This window comes from Pelmatolapia mariae, linkage group LG8 (assembly GCF_036321145.2).
Source record: "Pelmatolapia mariae isolate MD_Pm_ZW linkage group LG8, Pm_UMD_F_2, whole genome shotgun sequence".
Taxonomy (NCBI): Eukaryota; Metazoa; Chordata; class Actinopteri; order Cichliformes; family Cichlidae; genus Pelmatolapia; species Pelmatolapia mariae.
Window position 1 is genome coordinate 31,220,003 of NC_086234.1, and position 16,297 is coordinate 31,236,299.

Sequence of the window (16,297 nt, forward strand, 5' to 3'; positions counted from 1 at the left end):
CACAATGCCCTGGACTGTCACTATTATTACATGCTGTGAACATAAGTAGCTTTGATCACAGTTTATGTTGTAAAAGAGAAGGAATATTGAAAAAAAGATCTACATTGTGATATTATTTCTTCCAAACTGACCAGAAACATGCTTGTCATACTCTCACAGCACAGGATCAGACTCACTGTGCATGACGGCTCAGGCCAATGATGTCTGTTAGATTGTCAGTTGTTTAGTATACTTCTGTACAGGTAGGGTCACCATCTCTATTTCAGTATAATTAATATGCAGAAAACACTAAAAGTTGATTGTCTTCCAATATTCTAGCATAATTAAAAAACTTTGACTTTGTTAGTACATATTGTTACAGTCCTAATGCCAATATGATTCTTCATAACTCCTGCTTTGAAATACTGAGCTTTAAAATTGACCTGATGAAAGATAATTTACAGTGGCAGTCTGTCAGGATAATTCTGACTATAAGATCACTGTATTAATCTGAATCCTTCTGAAATGTGCTGTGAATGAATGCTGATGCAATTCACTGTGGGAAAGCTGTTAATAAAATGAATCTGTGACACATGCAACACATTCACAGAGGAAGAGGACACAAAGGGAGGACACGCAGAGGCTGTGTTAAAGTCAGAAATCCAAATCTTTAGTCAAAAACAGGCGTCGGTTACAAACAGGAAGACAAGCAGTCCATTAAACAGTCTACAGGGTCAAACATACAGTGAATTCAAACAGCAGTAAAAAATAACTGGACACTGAAAAACTTAAAGCAATGTGTGATGCAATAAAAGGAAGCAGCGCAGTATATTCACTGAATTACAAAATTACAAAAGAGAAAAACGACGATTTCTAAGGTTTGTTTTCTAAATGCAGGTAGACTGTGGCTGGTAAAGATGGAAACATACAGAATGTAAACTGTGTGAGTTTGATGAACTTTGTTAGTAACAAATGAGGTAAAAAAAACAACCCAAAACAGACAAAACACAGAAAGAGGCTCTCAGTATTCATTAATAATTAGAAAGCATCTAAACATTCTGGTCATGGATTTGTACAGTCTTAGTTCCGCTCGCTGTCATTATTATAATCATCATGATCAATGGCGAGGTCCTGAGGTGGGCGGGGCTGTCTCTGGTGATGTCACCATGAAGGAACAGCATCTGGCACGTGTTGGTGAAACATCCCAGTACACTGGTGTAGTTTCCTCTCCAGCTGGTTGACATTTGACACTTCAACATTAAGGGGAAGAAGAAGAAACAGTGTTAGGTCAGGTGACCACATGGTTTCTAAAAAAACTGACAGGAAGTAACCAGGCCGTTAGAAATGGATATCATGTGTTTATAGTTACTGTAGTTAGGTAACTCTACTTACCAAAAGCAAAGCTGCTGAATGTTGCAGGAACATGCTCATGTGTGGTGGTCATTCAGTGCTGCTCCGGCAGGTTACACAGTCCAAGACTGACATCCTGCCCATCTGAGAGTTTGAAAACACACATGCAAAGATTTAATTGTATTACAGTCAAAGTTGGATGTTCGTTTTTGTTTGTATTTGAAAGCACTAACATTTAGGGATGACTCGGATCGTCTCTCTCTAAGAGTATCTCCTTTAAAGGGGAGACAAGTGTGTCCACTGATCCACGTCACTTTACCTGGATGATGACTCCTCTCTCCCTCACCCAGAAACACTCCTAAAATAACCAAGCAAATAAATAATACCGAAGATTTACTCACATTACAAAAACATCAAAAACATCTCCCCTTGATTCCATTCCTCCATTCCTGCTAAACATCAGGCAACAAATATCCCAGTAAATCACAGTAAAATGTAAAGCACATATTTTCTCTGCTTTTTCTAACCTCTGCAGAGCCTCTGTCAAGAAAAACATATCTGTAAGCACAAAACAAATATACATTTCATAACACTGCACTGGACAAACCTCGGTCAGTTGATTTCCTCTGTGCAGTGCAGACGAGCATAAGTCAGCAAGTCAAGGTGGTGAGATGGACTGGTGCTCTTTGTGACTCTGCTAGTTCTTCTGAGGAAACACCACCGTCTCTCCACACCGTCTCCATCTGTGAGCACAAACTGCCGCTCTGCTCTGTCAGCATGTAGGAAATCACATATCACACACACAAGGGTGAAGAAACATTAGAGCTCGAGTTTGGATACTTTAGATCTAAACAGATCAAATTAGCTCTTAGTCTCAGCAATCAGACAAACAATGATATCATACTGATTCTGTATGAATACAATATGGTATTTTCAATACAGGTGTCAAATTAATGTATTAAAACTAATACAGATATATGTATATATATTTTTGATAAATTAGTTTGCTAAATCAGAATATATATATATTTTTTTTTTTTCATTTAACAATTGCAACTGAAAGAAATTAAATATTGAACAAAAATATATTGTCACATTCTGCATTCTCAAATACAAATTTCACAAAGTAAATTTTTGATTAACAGAAAAAATATGAATTACAAAAAATAATTGTATATTATTAAAATATTATGCAACCGTGACCAAACTCAGAATCATCATTACAGTATTGTGGACTTACTGCTTGGCTCACAGTGATAAACTTCAGGGGAGATCATGATGACAGAAAACTGTAAACAACACTCTGAAGTCTGAAGCTTCTTTTCTTGTTTCTGTGACCTCAGCACGCTGACAGACTTGAAGTTGCTAAAGATTTTAAAAAGTGATAATTATAGGGAAGAAACTTCTCTTTTTCATCCGTTTAATCAAACATTTGATGCCTCAGCTGTCTCAGTCCTATAGCATTCTGCAACTACAACTAACCTGAGGAGGCTTGGATTTGGCTGCAGGTGCCCTTGTACATCCTTCTCAGCAGCACACATGTGGGTACCATTTAATCACACTTCGTCCTGAGCTTTGCTTCATCACAAGACTAAAGGGGGCATCCCGTGTCACGGTCTTATCATCATCCAATTGGAGAAGAAACATTTACGGTCATCCTGGTTTTGTTTTCTGATCCTGCAAAAAGACTGAGGACAACAAAGCCCAGAGAACAAGAGATACACAACATCCAACATTCAGACTCAACAGCCTCTATAAATGAAGAGCACCAGGTTGGTCCAGTTATACTAGATATAAGCATAATTCACATTACTGTGTATGAATAATAATCAAGAGACAAACTTTGAAGATGCAGAGCATGAGGTCCCATCATTAGACTGCAAACAAACATCCACCAGGCTTCTTTGTTGGCAGAGGTGATGATTCTCCCATCAGGGATCAGTAGCATGTATTAACCTGTGGTATAAGCAGCAGTCACTGAAATATTATCATTTCAGATAAGAAATCTAGCACATAAAAGTCAAGATGGGAGGGATCTCTACAAACTGACTTACCTCTGCGAGTGTGAGGCTGTTCCTCCAGCTTCAACAAAAATCTGACTCTCCAGTCACAGACAAACAAAAAACTCCAGCTGGGAGATAGAAAACGCTGCCTGGGTCTTGCTGGATGTTGCTGGTCAGAGTCCACACATTGGCAGAGTGCTGCTTGGTCCCACTGACCCATGTGGACAGCGACTGTGGCGAACTGTTCTGGAAAATGGAAAAGAGAATTAAAATGACAAAAAGCCAAACAGGATTTCCACAAAGACTCTCTTAGAATCAGCAATCAAAAAATCATTGGTTCATATTACAATTAAATATGAACAGGCTCCTTAAATGTAAGCAGTTAAAATCTGATTTGATTTACATCCTTCACAGAGCGCATTTGTCCAGGCTGTCAGGTAAACATAGAATTAATCCCAGGTAACATGACTCACAGTAGAGATTCAGTGAGAAAGATTGCTAGCTCTAATATTATTACCACACCAACAGCTCAGATTTCTAGAAGTATTTAAACAAATGTCAGTCTATCCATTCATTTTCTTCTGAATATTCAATTCATGTTCACAGTGGGAGGGTGGGGGGTATCGTGGAAGTTTGTAAATAAAGTCTGCAACACAGAAAGAGCTGTGATCAAGCTATTTATTACTGCGCGCAGGAGAGCCAACACACATCAAACATCACAGTCATGTCAGCTCTGCCACAGAAGTCGTGCTCCTACTCCTTTATGCATTCCAAGGAAGAGGGAGGAAGTTACAAACTGATCATACCACACTTCACGCGCCTCGCTATGAAACCTAACGGATCAATGGTTATGCTGTTTTGTGCCCTTGGCCTTATCAGCACCTGTAAAGGGAGTTGTTTTCTCAAACTGCTGATGCTGAAGTAAGTTCATCTAGTTTTAGAAACTTTCACTGAACAGTCTATAACAGTGTCACAACTAAGCATATGCATAAGCACTTAAATACTTTAAATGAGAATAATAGAAAATTTCTATTACAGGAGCCAGAGCCTGTCCCAGTAGTCACAGGTAGAGCACACCTGGACAGGTACCAGTCTGTCAGAGGACTAACAGAGAGACAGACATCAGAGTAACAAATCTATTTAAAATTAATGTAAGCTTGCTACAGCTGTATGTATGAACATGTGTTTCTGTGCTCACAGTCCACCTCTCAGGAACCTGCAGTTCATTTTAAGTCTACTTTAAACAGACCTCACAAAAGGCTGATGTGGCTGGATCAGTAGTCTGATTTAAGTACAATACCTTTGGCCAGGGATTCATCTGGTACATCGCTTCACTGCAGTCTTACATATTATCCCCACACCTGAATAAAAAATATTGATATTTACAAATAACAGATTCAGCTGATGCAGCCTGACTCAATCTGATTCTAGATGTTCAGCACACACAGAGACACAGAGGTACTGTTTAAAGTTTAGTGTTAACCTGAGTCACTGATCATTTACAGTATTACAGAGTCTGGCAGTCTTTGCATGATGTCCACGTCACTGTAAGTTTCTAGCTGACTCTCAGGTGTGCCAGCAGGAAAGAGTAATAAGAACCTGCATCCTGAGGTTTGTCATGCAGGATTAAAGGAGCCAGGCTTTGTTCACACAGCTAGGATTGTATTTTACACTGACCCTGGGTCAGTATAAGTATCATACAGTTTAAACGAAGCACTGAAACTTGCACATATTTATTACAGATGCATTGAAGCTAATCGGGATATTTACTGTTAATCTGTGTCTGCGATTAATCACTTTACTGGAAACTTTATTAACTAGTAACTTCATCAGTCATGACAGAAGCTAATATTTCTGTGCTAACATCGTTTAAACAGTAATAGCTTTACTACAATATAAGCTAACGTTTACACCGTAACTTTAAGCTAGCACCATAAAGACGGTAAAACACGTAATAATATCTACAAATGCATCTTAAAGCTGTTATATTAGCACTCGGTGTATTACTAACATCACCACATTAACATTATTGACACTCGCTGACTTTTAATAGTCATTCTATAAATGCTGTCCGTTTAAACGGCCTTACCTGTAACACTGCTGTATCCACCGGATTCCAGCCAGAGTGGATTCTGGAGTCTTCCACGCTCCTGTCAGTGATCCTCCATCTGGATGGATGATAACAACCTTCTGAACAATCTAGCAGGTGGATGGCCCATATCTATGGGACTGATTTCTGCTAATAACGCCCATTGTATGGACTGATAACAGCCGAAGCGGGTGAATAAAGTCACCTGGTCGCTAGCTGTGCCAGCATACATCACTCCCTCCATAAATGCAATAATCGATACAAAAGTAATGGCCTATAATTAATTTAGCTGCTGTATCTGCTGTTTCTCAGGTAGTTGTTTACATTATATAATATATTGTGTTCAGTACACGTCACTACAATGTGATTTCGGAAATGTATAAATATACGAACAGGCTCTTCCGCGGAAATCTCTTGTCGTCAATAAACAACGATTAGGGAGCAGCATAGTATTCAATAGGAGGACCCTGCGCGTCCATAAGTGAAGCAGAGGGAGCCTGACCATGCGTCACACATTTGACGAGTTGGGAGTGAGAACGTGTTGGCCAAAATTAATTAATTAATTGTGCCATAAATATTTAATTAATTAATTATTCCCACATTTAATTAATTATTTAATGGTGTATTTAATAAATTCATTATGTCAGTCCTGGCCTTCCACAGCTAGTTTCCTCTTTGCATTTTCTTATTTAAACGCTGGTGACTTAGAACCTCAAAGTTTAGCAGCACAACACTTGTTTCCTTTTTACCATCAAACATTTCTTTTAGCCATCTGTGTTTATCTTTGATGATCACATTACATGTATCACATTTTCAAAGCATAATACAGGTACGCACTACGTTACAATATGCAATAAAATACGGGGTTGATTTCTCTAGGATTAGACACGCAGTACAAAGATACTATGTTGTGTCAGAGGATGCCTATCAGTATATTTTAAAAGACATAAACACACCTTGGACCTGTAAAACACTTGCTGCCGGGTTCTCGTGCGTTCCTAAAAATCATGCTTTTGTCTTAGAAAAGAAAGTAGATTGAGTATCCTATGATGATACACATTTTTTAAAATACAGCAATAGTCTTGATTGAATTTATTTAAAAGGGACAGTGCAGTTTAACATCGTCCAAGTACAAAACATGAAACTGATGTAACTCACATAAGTTTATAGCTACTGCTAATTTTCAACAATTGTCCCTTGTTGGGCTGACAATCACAATACGTACATTTTACAATAAAACATACATTTTCCAAAATACATCATAAATACAACTACAATTAATAAACAATAAATAAAAAAAATAAAAAATCAATAATTAAATGACTACAGCTGTGATTTCCATTTAACCAAACTTTAACCTTCAATGTAAACGATCTGATGTCTGTAATCAATTTGATTTCAGTTGGAAGTGTGTTCCACAGATGGCAAGCCTTTATGGAAAATGCTGACTGACCAAATTTAGATCTGCGATATATCTTTTTCTTAACATTTATGAAGTCCATGCTAAAAAGAAGGCATGCTGATGCAGGGGTCATCCAGCATGCCTCCTGCTAATCCTGGACGACATTAGCAGCTAATCCTGGACAACATGGAACATGTCACCCAGGATTAGCTGGAGTAGGTGAGGGTTGGGGTGAGGGTGTGTATGTGGGGGCTGGGGTTCAATGCTCCATGTCATCCAGGATTAGCTGGAGCAGGTGAGGGTGTGTATGTGGGGGCTGGGGTTCAATGCTCCATGTCATCCATGATGAGCTGGAGTAGGTGAGGCATGCTGATGCAGGGGTCATCCAGCATGCCTCCTGCTAATCCTGGACGACATTAGCAGCTAATCCTGGATGACATGGAACATGTCACCCAGGATTAGCTAGATTAGGTGAGGGTTGGGGTGAGGGTGTGTATGTGGGGGCTGGGGTTCAATGCTCCATGTCATCCAGGATTAGCTGGAGCAGGTGAGGGTTGGGGTGAGGGTGTGTATGTGGGGGCTGGGGTTCAATGCTCCATGTCATCCATGATGAGCTGGAGTAGGTGAGGCATGCTGATGCAGGGGTCATCCAGCATGCCTCCTGCTAATCCTGGACGACATTAGCAGCTAATCCTGGATGACATGGAACATGTCACCCAGGATTAGCTGGAGTAGGTGAGGGTTGGGGTGAGGGTGTGTATGTGGGGGCTGGGGTTCAATGCTCCATGTCATCCAGGATTAGCTGGAGCAGGTGAGGGTTGGGGTGAGGGTGTGTATGTGGGGGCTGGGGTTCAATGCTCCATGTCATCCATGATGAGCTGGAGTAGGTGAGGCATGCTGGTGCAGGGGGCATCCAGCATGCCTCCTGCTAATCCTGGATGACATGCTCCATGTGAGGGGGTGGGGGTGTGTGTGTTTGGGGCTAAGAGGGTCGGGGTGAGGGTGTGTGTGGGGGGGCTGGGTTCAATGCTCCATGTCATCCAGGATTAATCCACTGTGATCAATATTAATATCTCTCGGAACATTTTGTCTTCTTAACATTTAATTTTTACATTTTAATTTCAGTGCTCCATGTCATCCAGGATTAGCTGGAGCAGGTGAGGCATGCTGATGCAGGGGGCATCCAGACACAGAGCTATCAGGTGTAGCCACCTCAGCTGGATGCGGTCTGTAAAAATCCTGTCCTTCATTCTGGCCCATTTGTTACCATTGCAGAGGAGGACTTCTGAAATCCAGGCAGATATGTAGAAAGCCCTGTGACCATTGGGCTCTTTGGTGAGCAGCTTCTGTTTCACAAAGAGCTTCTCGAGGAAGAGGTGGATAAAAGATGGTGAGCTGACCATCTTTAGCAGGGGCAGCCAAAGGTGCAGGAACGTTTGTGGGACTCTGGGCTCAGTGGGACTGGCACTGTCAGAGGTGTCACAGCCTAATGCTTCTAGCTGCTCAATGGTAGGAACCAGAAATCCATCCTCCAGCAGCACATCAATCAATAGATCCCTGGACTCCAATGCAAACTGCTCGACCTTTTGTAGGACGTCATCCTCCTGCTGCTTGAGGTCAGTTTCCTCATCCTCTCTGAACTGCCTGGCGCAGTACTCTTCTTTGAGCCACTCCAGGGCCGCCTCACATCCCTGTCACAAAGACTTCAATGGAGGAGTCTTCCGATGACTGACCTTGTACCTCAGATTCACCAACCACTCTGGGATGTTTAGCTTCCTAGCCATCATCTTCATCGTCCGGGGTTTTCTCCTGTTCTTGCGCTCTGTGATGAGGCTAACAAACCTTACCAGGGCCATCCCGTACATCAGGACCAGCTCATCATCATTTAGCGGTCCGGACCAGTCACGCAACTGGCAGCGAACCAGATCCGCCGTGCAGTCGATGGCCACGGAAGCGCTATCAGCATACCTGTCCCTCCAAGCTGATATCCTCTGTAACGCCATCTTCTGCAGAGAAGAATCCTTCGACTACAGGTTGTCCCAAAATTTGGGTGTTACACAGCTCTTATAGCAAGAGGAATATAAAACATAGAAGGAAGACACAAAGTGGTCCTATATACATAAGCAACCTAAATTCACAGATAAAAGTGTACAGAGATATGTAGACAAGTGATGAATGATCCTGGTGAAATATACAGTGTACAAACAAGCTGCAAGTGAGCAGCAGCAATTAAAAACATTTGATACGTCAATTAAACAGGTGATGAGTCAGATAAGCATGTTAAACTGGATTATAGAGTCTGACAGCTGCTGGTAAGAATGACCTTTGGTAGCGCTCCTTCCTACACTGTGGGTGTAAAAGTCTCATGCAGGGGGTGGGAGGGGCTGTCCATGATGGATGTTAGCTTATCTGCTGAATGGACTTCAGCAGACAGTCCAGGACAGAGCTGGGCCTCTTGACCAGTTTGTTAAGTTTCCCCCAGTCCCTCTCTGCCATTCCACCACTGCAGCAGACCACAGCATAAAAGACAGCAGACACCACCACAGTGTCGTAGAACGTTCTTAGAAGAGTCCTGTTCACACCAAAGGAGCTCACCTATCTATCCTTTCACTGAGCATATACCTGCATCACGATAGTCAATGATGAACTCTGCAGGCTGAAAAGTCCTGGCCTCGCTCAGCCCCGGTCCACTCACACGCACACAGCTCACATCACCAATCCCTGACTGCTGGATCATTACAGCAACTGGGCTGCTGGGAACATGACGGCCGTTCTTCTTGATGTTAACAAGGTGCTCACCAATCTCCTTGGAAACAAACTAGATTCCTAAGACAGACAAAACAGATGTTAACAACGCTTACTCTTGTGTGTGCATGCAGCCTGTTTCAGTTGCTCCTGATTCTTTCTCCATGCTTTAATTTTATTACTTTTCCCTCTCTGTCTTTTACTCAGTGATTAATAAAGTATTTGGATTCTGATGAGTCTCATTGTTTGGGAAACTTCTCACTTATCAGACGGACACTCACCAATGTGAGCGTTACGCAGCATCTTCAGCAGGCAGGGCTCCTCTCGCACCGAGGGTGTTGTAAGAGAGGCTGTCAGCTGGCTGAGGTCAAGCTCTCCTATGTCCAGTGGAATATCTGCAGCTGAGCCCACCTTCAGATGGGACATCCTCATGGAATCGTCACCTAGAGATCCAGCAGTGATTCCTAGGGCACACTAATGGCATAAATGCACCTTTTCTTTCATATTGTGGTGGGCTGTGGTTTGTGGCTCAGCTGCAGGGGAGGGGTGGAGCAGTGGGTTTGGGGCATCTGATCAGAATGTTTCCAACATGTGGTCGTGGAACATCTCCAGATCCAGCAGGAAATGAATTACTTTACTGTAGTGTTTGGGCTGCCATCTTAGAGGCTGCATGGATGGTCTACACTGATGTTACCAGTAATCCTAGCAGACAAGGGGCTGCCTGGGGTGTGTTTGTCATTGTATTTAACAAGGATGCTGCAGTCTCGTGGCAGCACTGGAAGGTAAGACACCGTGCAGGTTCCGTCCTGGTTGTCCACACAGTCCAGCCTTGGATGGACCCTTAATGGCCAGAGACAAAAGACAAACCACCTACAAAGATGTGATATGAACAGACAGTGTCCCGTGTGTTGAAAATCTGAGGAAGCAAGTAAGTCATAGCATTCCACAGCACACAATGTGTGTTTGGCCATGTGACTGTTACCTACCATCTCCAGCATCTTTGGTGTTAACAGTAAAGACAGCTGGCTTGTTGACAGTCCCGTGGATAAGGCCAGGGCCATAGGCACATGTAATCCACGTAGAACTGCAAGGGACTTCCTGTTGACAGACAGAAAAAGAGTGGTTAGTGACTTCCTTCCAAACTATTCTCTCCATGCACTTTATTCCCACGCATTTCTCCTAAACATATGCAGATACCCGGGATGTGCATGGATCCATCTCATGCAGACTGGCCTCTGTGGGAGCATATTTGACAGCAACTGTGCCGTCGTTGTTGTCTGTGATGTCAGGGGGAGTTCAAGTTGGGAGGTTGGCCACCAAAGGTGGCCAAGCTCCATGCACAGTCCACACCTGCTCCCATCCCGGGCCCCCACGTCACTCACAGATTGCTCTCCAGGAGGGAAGTGTCCTCTCTTGTCCCGAATAAGGGGGTTAAGGTTGGGCTTAGGGAACCCATAGGTTAGGTTTAGGACTGGAAGAAGACGGGGATTGAAATTAGGGTCCAATGTCTACTTGGGGCTCCAAGCGGTTAGACTTAGGGCCGGAATAAAGTCCCTGCATAGGGTTAAGAGAGGTTAAGGTTAGGGAAGGCTTCAGGGCCAGGAGTTTATGATGGGATGGCCATAAAAGGGCCTATACCAGTAAAATTGTGGAAAAAAGGAAAAGAGTAAAAAGAAGGGGAAAATTCCCTTAATTGGAGTTACAGCACCCTCTAGTGGGTTGTATTGGGATTATACTCTCACCTAATGGCACCTGAAGTCTTCCTAAAGCACAGAAATACACAATGAACACAAAATCAGTCACTCCGATCAGTTTCCTGGAGATGCTCCATTAACAATGATCATTAAAATGATCCAACATGTGCTCTGCAGTTTTGTCAGTCCAGCGGAGATTATCTGGTTCCGTGCTGAACTTATCAGTAGGTAGAGCAGGAATGTGCTCCTTAAAACCTGTAATAAAATTGTTTATGTGCAATAATGTGTCCTGTTCTGTTCCCAGGCCCAGGCACCCACGTCGTCACCACCCTGTCAAAAAGAGGGGAGGCGTGCTTTCCAGTCCCTGCATGAGGGCTTAAACTGGGCTCCAAAGAACCAAATACTGGGCTTAGTGCTTTTTGCCAATGTTAGCGATGTTATCCGCAGTCTCTCTCAATATGTGTGTAGGCCAAGCAGCTATACGTTCTCTCAGCTCTGGATGCATGAGTTAAGAAGTCTCTCCACGTTAGTGAGTGGTAGGCCAAGGTGTGGTGTTGACTGCAGTTTCTGCATTGTTATTATGTTACCTCTCTTGGTCTTCTTGGGGGTGAATTCCCCCTGTGCGAGCTCCCTGACCTCAATGGTTTCCTTGCTCAGGGCCTGTGACGGCTGGATAGAGGGAGAGGATTTCTCCCCAGTAGAGGCCTCATGGGCTGTGGTTAAGATTCCATCCACCCTCTGGTCTCTCTGCGCCTCTTGAATGGGTTTTGTCTCCTGTACAATTTCAGGAGGAATGGCAGATCCCTGTGCGCTGTTTCTCTCTTCCTGTCTCCCCATAAATGATGTGCCGTCCTCTGGGACAGGATCAGTCATCGTTTTGAGTGCAATGATTGGTGCAGGTGCAGCATGGAGCTGTGCTGTGATGGATGTAATCCGGTCCGTATTGGTCTGTGATGCGGTGGATCGTGTGTGCAGAGAAGTTGGCTCCAGTCCCCTATCAAGGTCCTGAACAATGTCCAGCTGCATCATTTCTTCATTCACCTGTGGCTGTTGTTCGGGTTCGCTGACTGCATTGGTTGACCCAGCAGCTGCCTGCAGAACTGTCAGCTTCGACACAATAAGCGTCTGAGCCTGCTCCCAAGATTCAGGCTGAAGACGACGGCCCAGATTCCTCTTGGCCCAGGATGTGGCTACCTCCAAGGGGCCTCTCCAGTCCTGTTTAGGAAACTCAAAAAGAGTCTTTAATTCCTCCTCTATGCATTGATTATAATGGTCACGGAGGATTACAATGGTCGTGTGGGCCCAGTTCTTAGCATTCCCCTCAACTAAATTCTGTGTTTCTCTTTGGGGAATTGCTGGTTGAATTACAGTCATTAGATTATGAACTATCTTGTTCAAAGAGGGAGGATAAATATCCTGTGAAACATTTTTCAGGTGATGAACTGATTTAATAAGTCTGTGAATGATGCGCACCTTGGCTGAGAAGTCAGGATCATCCGACTGTATTTTCTTCTGTGGAGGTTCGGCCCGTTTCATTCGGGCAGGCTTTACATACCGTTTGTTCTGGGTAAAGTCCCATTCAGCTTTCCGGTTCTGTTCGGGTCGGGTTCTCTCTTGGGCAGCATAGCGTTCCGCGACCCGCGGCTCCCTGCTCCACTTTCGCTGCCGCCGTGGAGGAAAGTCTCTCTCATCTCCGTACCTTTGTTCTCCAGCGACCGAGGCGTCGGTTTCACGATCGCTGCATCGGCGGGACGGTGTCCTGCGCTCTCTCCCACCTCTTCTCCGGCGCTCCACCACGGTCCACGGCTGGTCCTCACACCAAGGAGGCATGTTTCAAGCCCGTATTTTAACCTTAACTATACTGTATACACACTATTGTGCTTGCTAATAAAGGTTAAGCGGCCGTAGGCTAGTAAAACACTCGTGCTGCGTTTTCATGTGATCAATAGGCGCTTTAATGAGCTTTTGCTCCATAAATCACTGCACATATTTAAATGCAAGCCTTACATGTTGCAACGTTTCGGTTTTAATATACCTTCATCAGGCTGGCTTGCTACAAGCAGAACAAAGTCCAAACATAGAGTCCGAAGCAGATCGTGTGCGACCAAAGTGCAGTCCATGAGGTTGTACGGAAACCGGACCCCATTATCCATAGTCCTTCGGGTTCCCGGGTTAAAGACAACCAATCAAAATGAGTCTCATTGTCAGGGTCAAAGGTCCTTGTGCAAGACAGTTTCTGATTGGTCACACAACGTTATGCTGCTTTCAAAGAATGTCGGAAAACAGAACATCACCATACAGTTTATAAATACCTTGCGGCTGAGTATGAAATTGCCCAGATGCCAATTCACAGGCCTATATACATATATACAGTTCTTTTTCACAAAATAATTGTCACATGTAAAACAGTGTATCCCAACCTGGGCTTCAGAACATCAATGAGAACAATATTCCTTTTTAGAACATGTTATTTGTCCATAAATTGTCCATACAATAAAATAAAGTGTCCCAATCAGTGGGCTAAAAAACAGGAAATAAACATTGGGTTTGAAATTGTCCACAAAAGCACATACATGAGTCTCATTGGGAGATAAACATGTTCACAACCAGAGGTCACACGAGAAACACCCATACATATATATAGATATACACGGAAATTTTAGTCCAGATGATGCTCTCAGGAACACTTTTCCTTTTAATTGTGGCGCTGTGAGGGCTTAGGGCGACCTGAGTGGGGGGCCAGGCGGCACGGGCGGGTTAGGGGGAGAAAAAGTTGCACAGTCCATACCTGTTCCCAGGCCCAGGCACCCACGTCGCCCCCACCATGCCAAAAAGAGGAGAGCCGTCCTTTCCAGTCCCTACATGAGGGCTTAAACTGGGCTCCAAGGAACCAAATACTGCGCTTAGTGCTAGAAAGAAGATCAGTGCTTAAAATTAGGGCTGGAATCAGTCTCTGCATGGGGTTCAAAGAGGTTAGGGTAAGAGCAGGCTTCAGGGTCAGGATCTTATAACAAAGGGGGGGGGGGGGGGGGGGGGGGTGCAGACTGAGCTCAGGGTTGAAAAAGGTTAAGTTTAGGGCTAATATTGAAACCCTGCATGGGGTTAAAAGGGTTAGGTTTAGGAAAGGCTTCAGGGCCAGGATTGTGTCATGAAACGGCCACAGAGGGGCCTATATTGTTATTAATGAGAAGAACCAAACAGAGGGAAAATTCCCTTAAAAAAGAATATGGCACCCTCTAGTGGGTTGTTCTGGAACTGTGTTCTCATTTTAGTTACCTGAAGCCTCCTGAAATTCCCCAAAATACCCTTAAACATCAAACACTCTACATATTTTTACCCTTTTGTTAGTGTTAAAGAGGTTACCCTCAGCCCCACTAAATATGTCTGTAGGCCAAGAAGCAACACGCTCTCTCAGGGCTGATGTCCTGATTGAGTTGATAGCTCTCTCCAGGGTTAGGGGGTTAGGGTTAGGGGAAGGGGACTGAGCCTGCCACCTCTGTGAGGCAGGAAATGCACGGGCCATCCCTCCCGAAGGAAACCCACCCTGCTGGTTGTCACGATTACGGGAAAGCTTCCGCCTTTTCCCGTATCGGACGACGGTCCAACCTGCTGAGGCCATCCGGTCCTCAGTCTTAGGCAAATTGTTGTGTTTGTGTTGTTGTGTTTTATATTTTGTATTTTATTGTAGTTCTTGTAATGTGGGTTCGCCTTTGTTATCTAAATAATTATAACTCTGATTTGAGCTTTTATGTGGCGAGATAGAATTGTAAAAAATGAAAAAAAAATAAAGAAAAATTAAAACAAAAATTTTATTTAATTAATTACAAAAAATAGTGTGCCGTACGCGCAACGTTTCGACCCTTTAAGGGTCTTCCTCAGGCACTTGGCACACAAAAAGATAAACCAATGAGGCTGTATTGCACAAGGCTGTGGCTATTGATGTTCACTCCTCAGAGTCCAGAGTCGAAATGAGCTCCAGGCTGACTCCACCTCCCTTTATACCCTTCCCTCTGTGTGTGTTTTTTTTTGTTTTTAACAAACCTTATCCAGTTTTCTTCCATTGAAATCTATATTATCCTGTGTATATAAACCATTTCTAAGATTCTCATGTATATATGAATTTGAATATTGTGGAATCCATTGTTTTTAATATTTAATGCTTTTAACTGTATTTGTTTTGTGTAAATGTTATTTGTGTAAATAAAGTGTTTTTAAACCTTTTTCCCAATTGTAAGCCGTCTTTAATATAATTATGTTAATGTTCTACGCTATGAATGGTTCAAGGACATTTGGTTTCTATGGGTCTCCGTGTTCAGTGGTGGAGAGATGATGGCCTCCATGCATCGAGTTGATGCTGTAGGGATCTTCACACGGATCACAGAACTAGGCTGTGTTGTGCGAAGAAGCTACTCGGTGCGAGGCCCTCTCTCCCTGGTCCACATAGACACAAATCACATGCTAATAAGGTAAAATACCCACTTATATAGCTCTAACACAAGTTGGGCAGAAAGATGCACATTATACTTTAAATCTGTTTTAATCAACCTTATCTGATAGGTCTTTCAGTGTGTTTATAATATTTTAAAAAGCACTTCATAGAGTAATATTAAGTAAAAGGATTACAGGATGTGTAACAAATCAGTAATATTGTTAATTGTAAATTTTCTTGAGCAATTATTTACACTTTGTATATCGATATTTTCCATGATAACAAGCCTATCAACACATAATATGGTAAGTGCTCCTGAAAACTTAAAAAAAAAATCATGACAAGGGAACTAAAATATTTAGTCTCATTGAACTTATCCACTTTCACATATAAAAATGTTGGTATTATTTTCAGCACACCTGACAAGTGTCCAGTTTAAATCAGTGGCAAGTGTGCATACTGAAAAATGTATTTTCAATGTCTTACATGTTCTGCAAATCAAGCCTTAGTGAGATTGTTTTCCCTCTGAAACAGGTACAATGTTGTGATCTTTGGTGGAGTGGATGGCTACTCAAGGAAGGTAAAATTTAAACTGTTATGTAGAAT

General features: G+C 43.0%; 2 protein-coding genes and 1 long non-coding RNA gene across 11 annotated transcripts; all 3 read right to left on the bottom strand.

Annotated features, from left to right (window-relative positions):
• Positions 1–627: 627 nt before the first annotated feature.
• On the bottom strand, positions 628–5,858 carry LOC134632930 (uncharacterized). 7 transcript variants are annotated; one of them, XR_010094631.1, is made up of 10 exons: positions 5,422–5,850; positions 4,633–4,693; positions 3,384–3,578; positions 3,172–3,285; positions 2,812–3,017; positions 2,570–2,694; positions 1,937–2,098; positions 1,563–1,687; positions 1,372–1,473; positions 628–1,229 (listed from the first exon to the last, which is right to left on the bottom strand). It is a non-coding gene; the product is annotated as an uncharacterized LOC134632930 (long non-coding RNA). The 7 variants fall into 7 exon arrangements; XR_010094632.1 differs by having other exon boundaries at positions 2,812–3,285; positions 3,384–3,573; positions 5,422–5,858; XR_010094628.1 differs by having other exon boundaries at positions 2,812–3,285; positions 5,422–5,856.
• A 227-nt stretch (positions 5,859–6,085) lies between these two features.
• On the bottom strand, positions 6,086–8,826 carry LOC134633017 (ribosomal biogenesis protein LAS1L-like). The gene is made up of 2 exons (XM_063481882.1): positions 8,557–8,826; positions 6,086–8,514 (listed from the first exon to the last, which is right to left on the bottom strand). The coding sequence occupies exons 1-2, from the start codon at positions 8,824–8,826 to the stop codon at positions 7,945–7,947; spliced, it is 840 nt and encodes a 279-aa protein (XP_063337952.1). The 3' UTR covers positions 6,086–7,944.
• LOC134632932 (uncharacterized) lies at positions 8,485–13,418 on the bottom strand. 3 transcript variants are annotated; one of them, XM_063481813.1, is made up of 4 exons: positions 12,304–13,418; positions 10,555–10,666; positions 9,850–10,438; positions 8,485–9,649 (listed from the first exon to the last, which is right to left on the bottom strand). In XM_063481813.1, the coding sequence occupies exons 1-3, from the start codon at positions 13,090–13,092 to the stop codon at positions 10,410–10,412; spliced, it is 930 nt and encodes a 309-aa protein (XP_063337883.1). In that variant the 5' UTR covers positions 13,093–13,418; the 3' UTR covers positions 8,485–9,649; positions 9,850–10,409. The 3 variants fall into 3 exon arrangements, with proteins under 3 accessions (XP_063337883.1, XP_063337882.1, XP_063337881.1); XM_063481812.1 differs by having other exon boundaries at positions 9,850–10,408; positions 11,850–13,418; XM_063481811.1 differs by having other exon boundaries at positions 11,850–13,418.
• Positions 13,419–16,297: the final 2,879 nt, after the last annotated feature.

Excerpts from the sequence above, each read along its gene's own strand:
- LOC134633017 (XM_063481882.1), bottom strand. The coding sequence starts at position 8,826 with ATGGCGTTACAGAGGATATCAGCTTGGAGGGACAGGTATGCTGATAGC. Across the intron at positions 8,515-8,556 it reads TGGTGAATCTGAGGTACAAG|GGATGTGAGGCGGCCCTGGA; the intron begins GTCAGTCATCGG and ends TCTTTGTGACAG.
- LOC134632932 (XM_063481812.1), bottom strand. The coding sequence starts at position 13,092 with ATGCCTCCTTGGTGTGAGGACCAGCCGTGGACCGTGGTGGAGCGCCGG. Across the intron at positions 10,667-11,849 it reads CCCCAAGAAGACCAAGAGAG|GAAGTCCCTTGCAGTTCTAC; the intron begins GTAACATAATAA and ends GTCTGTCAACAG.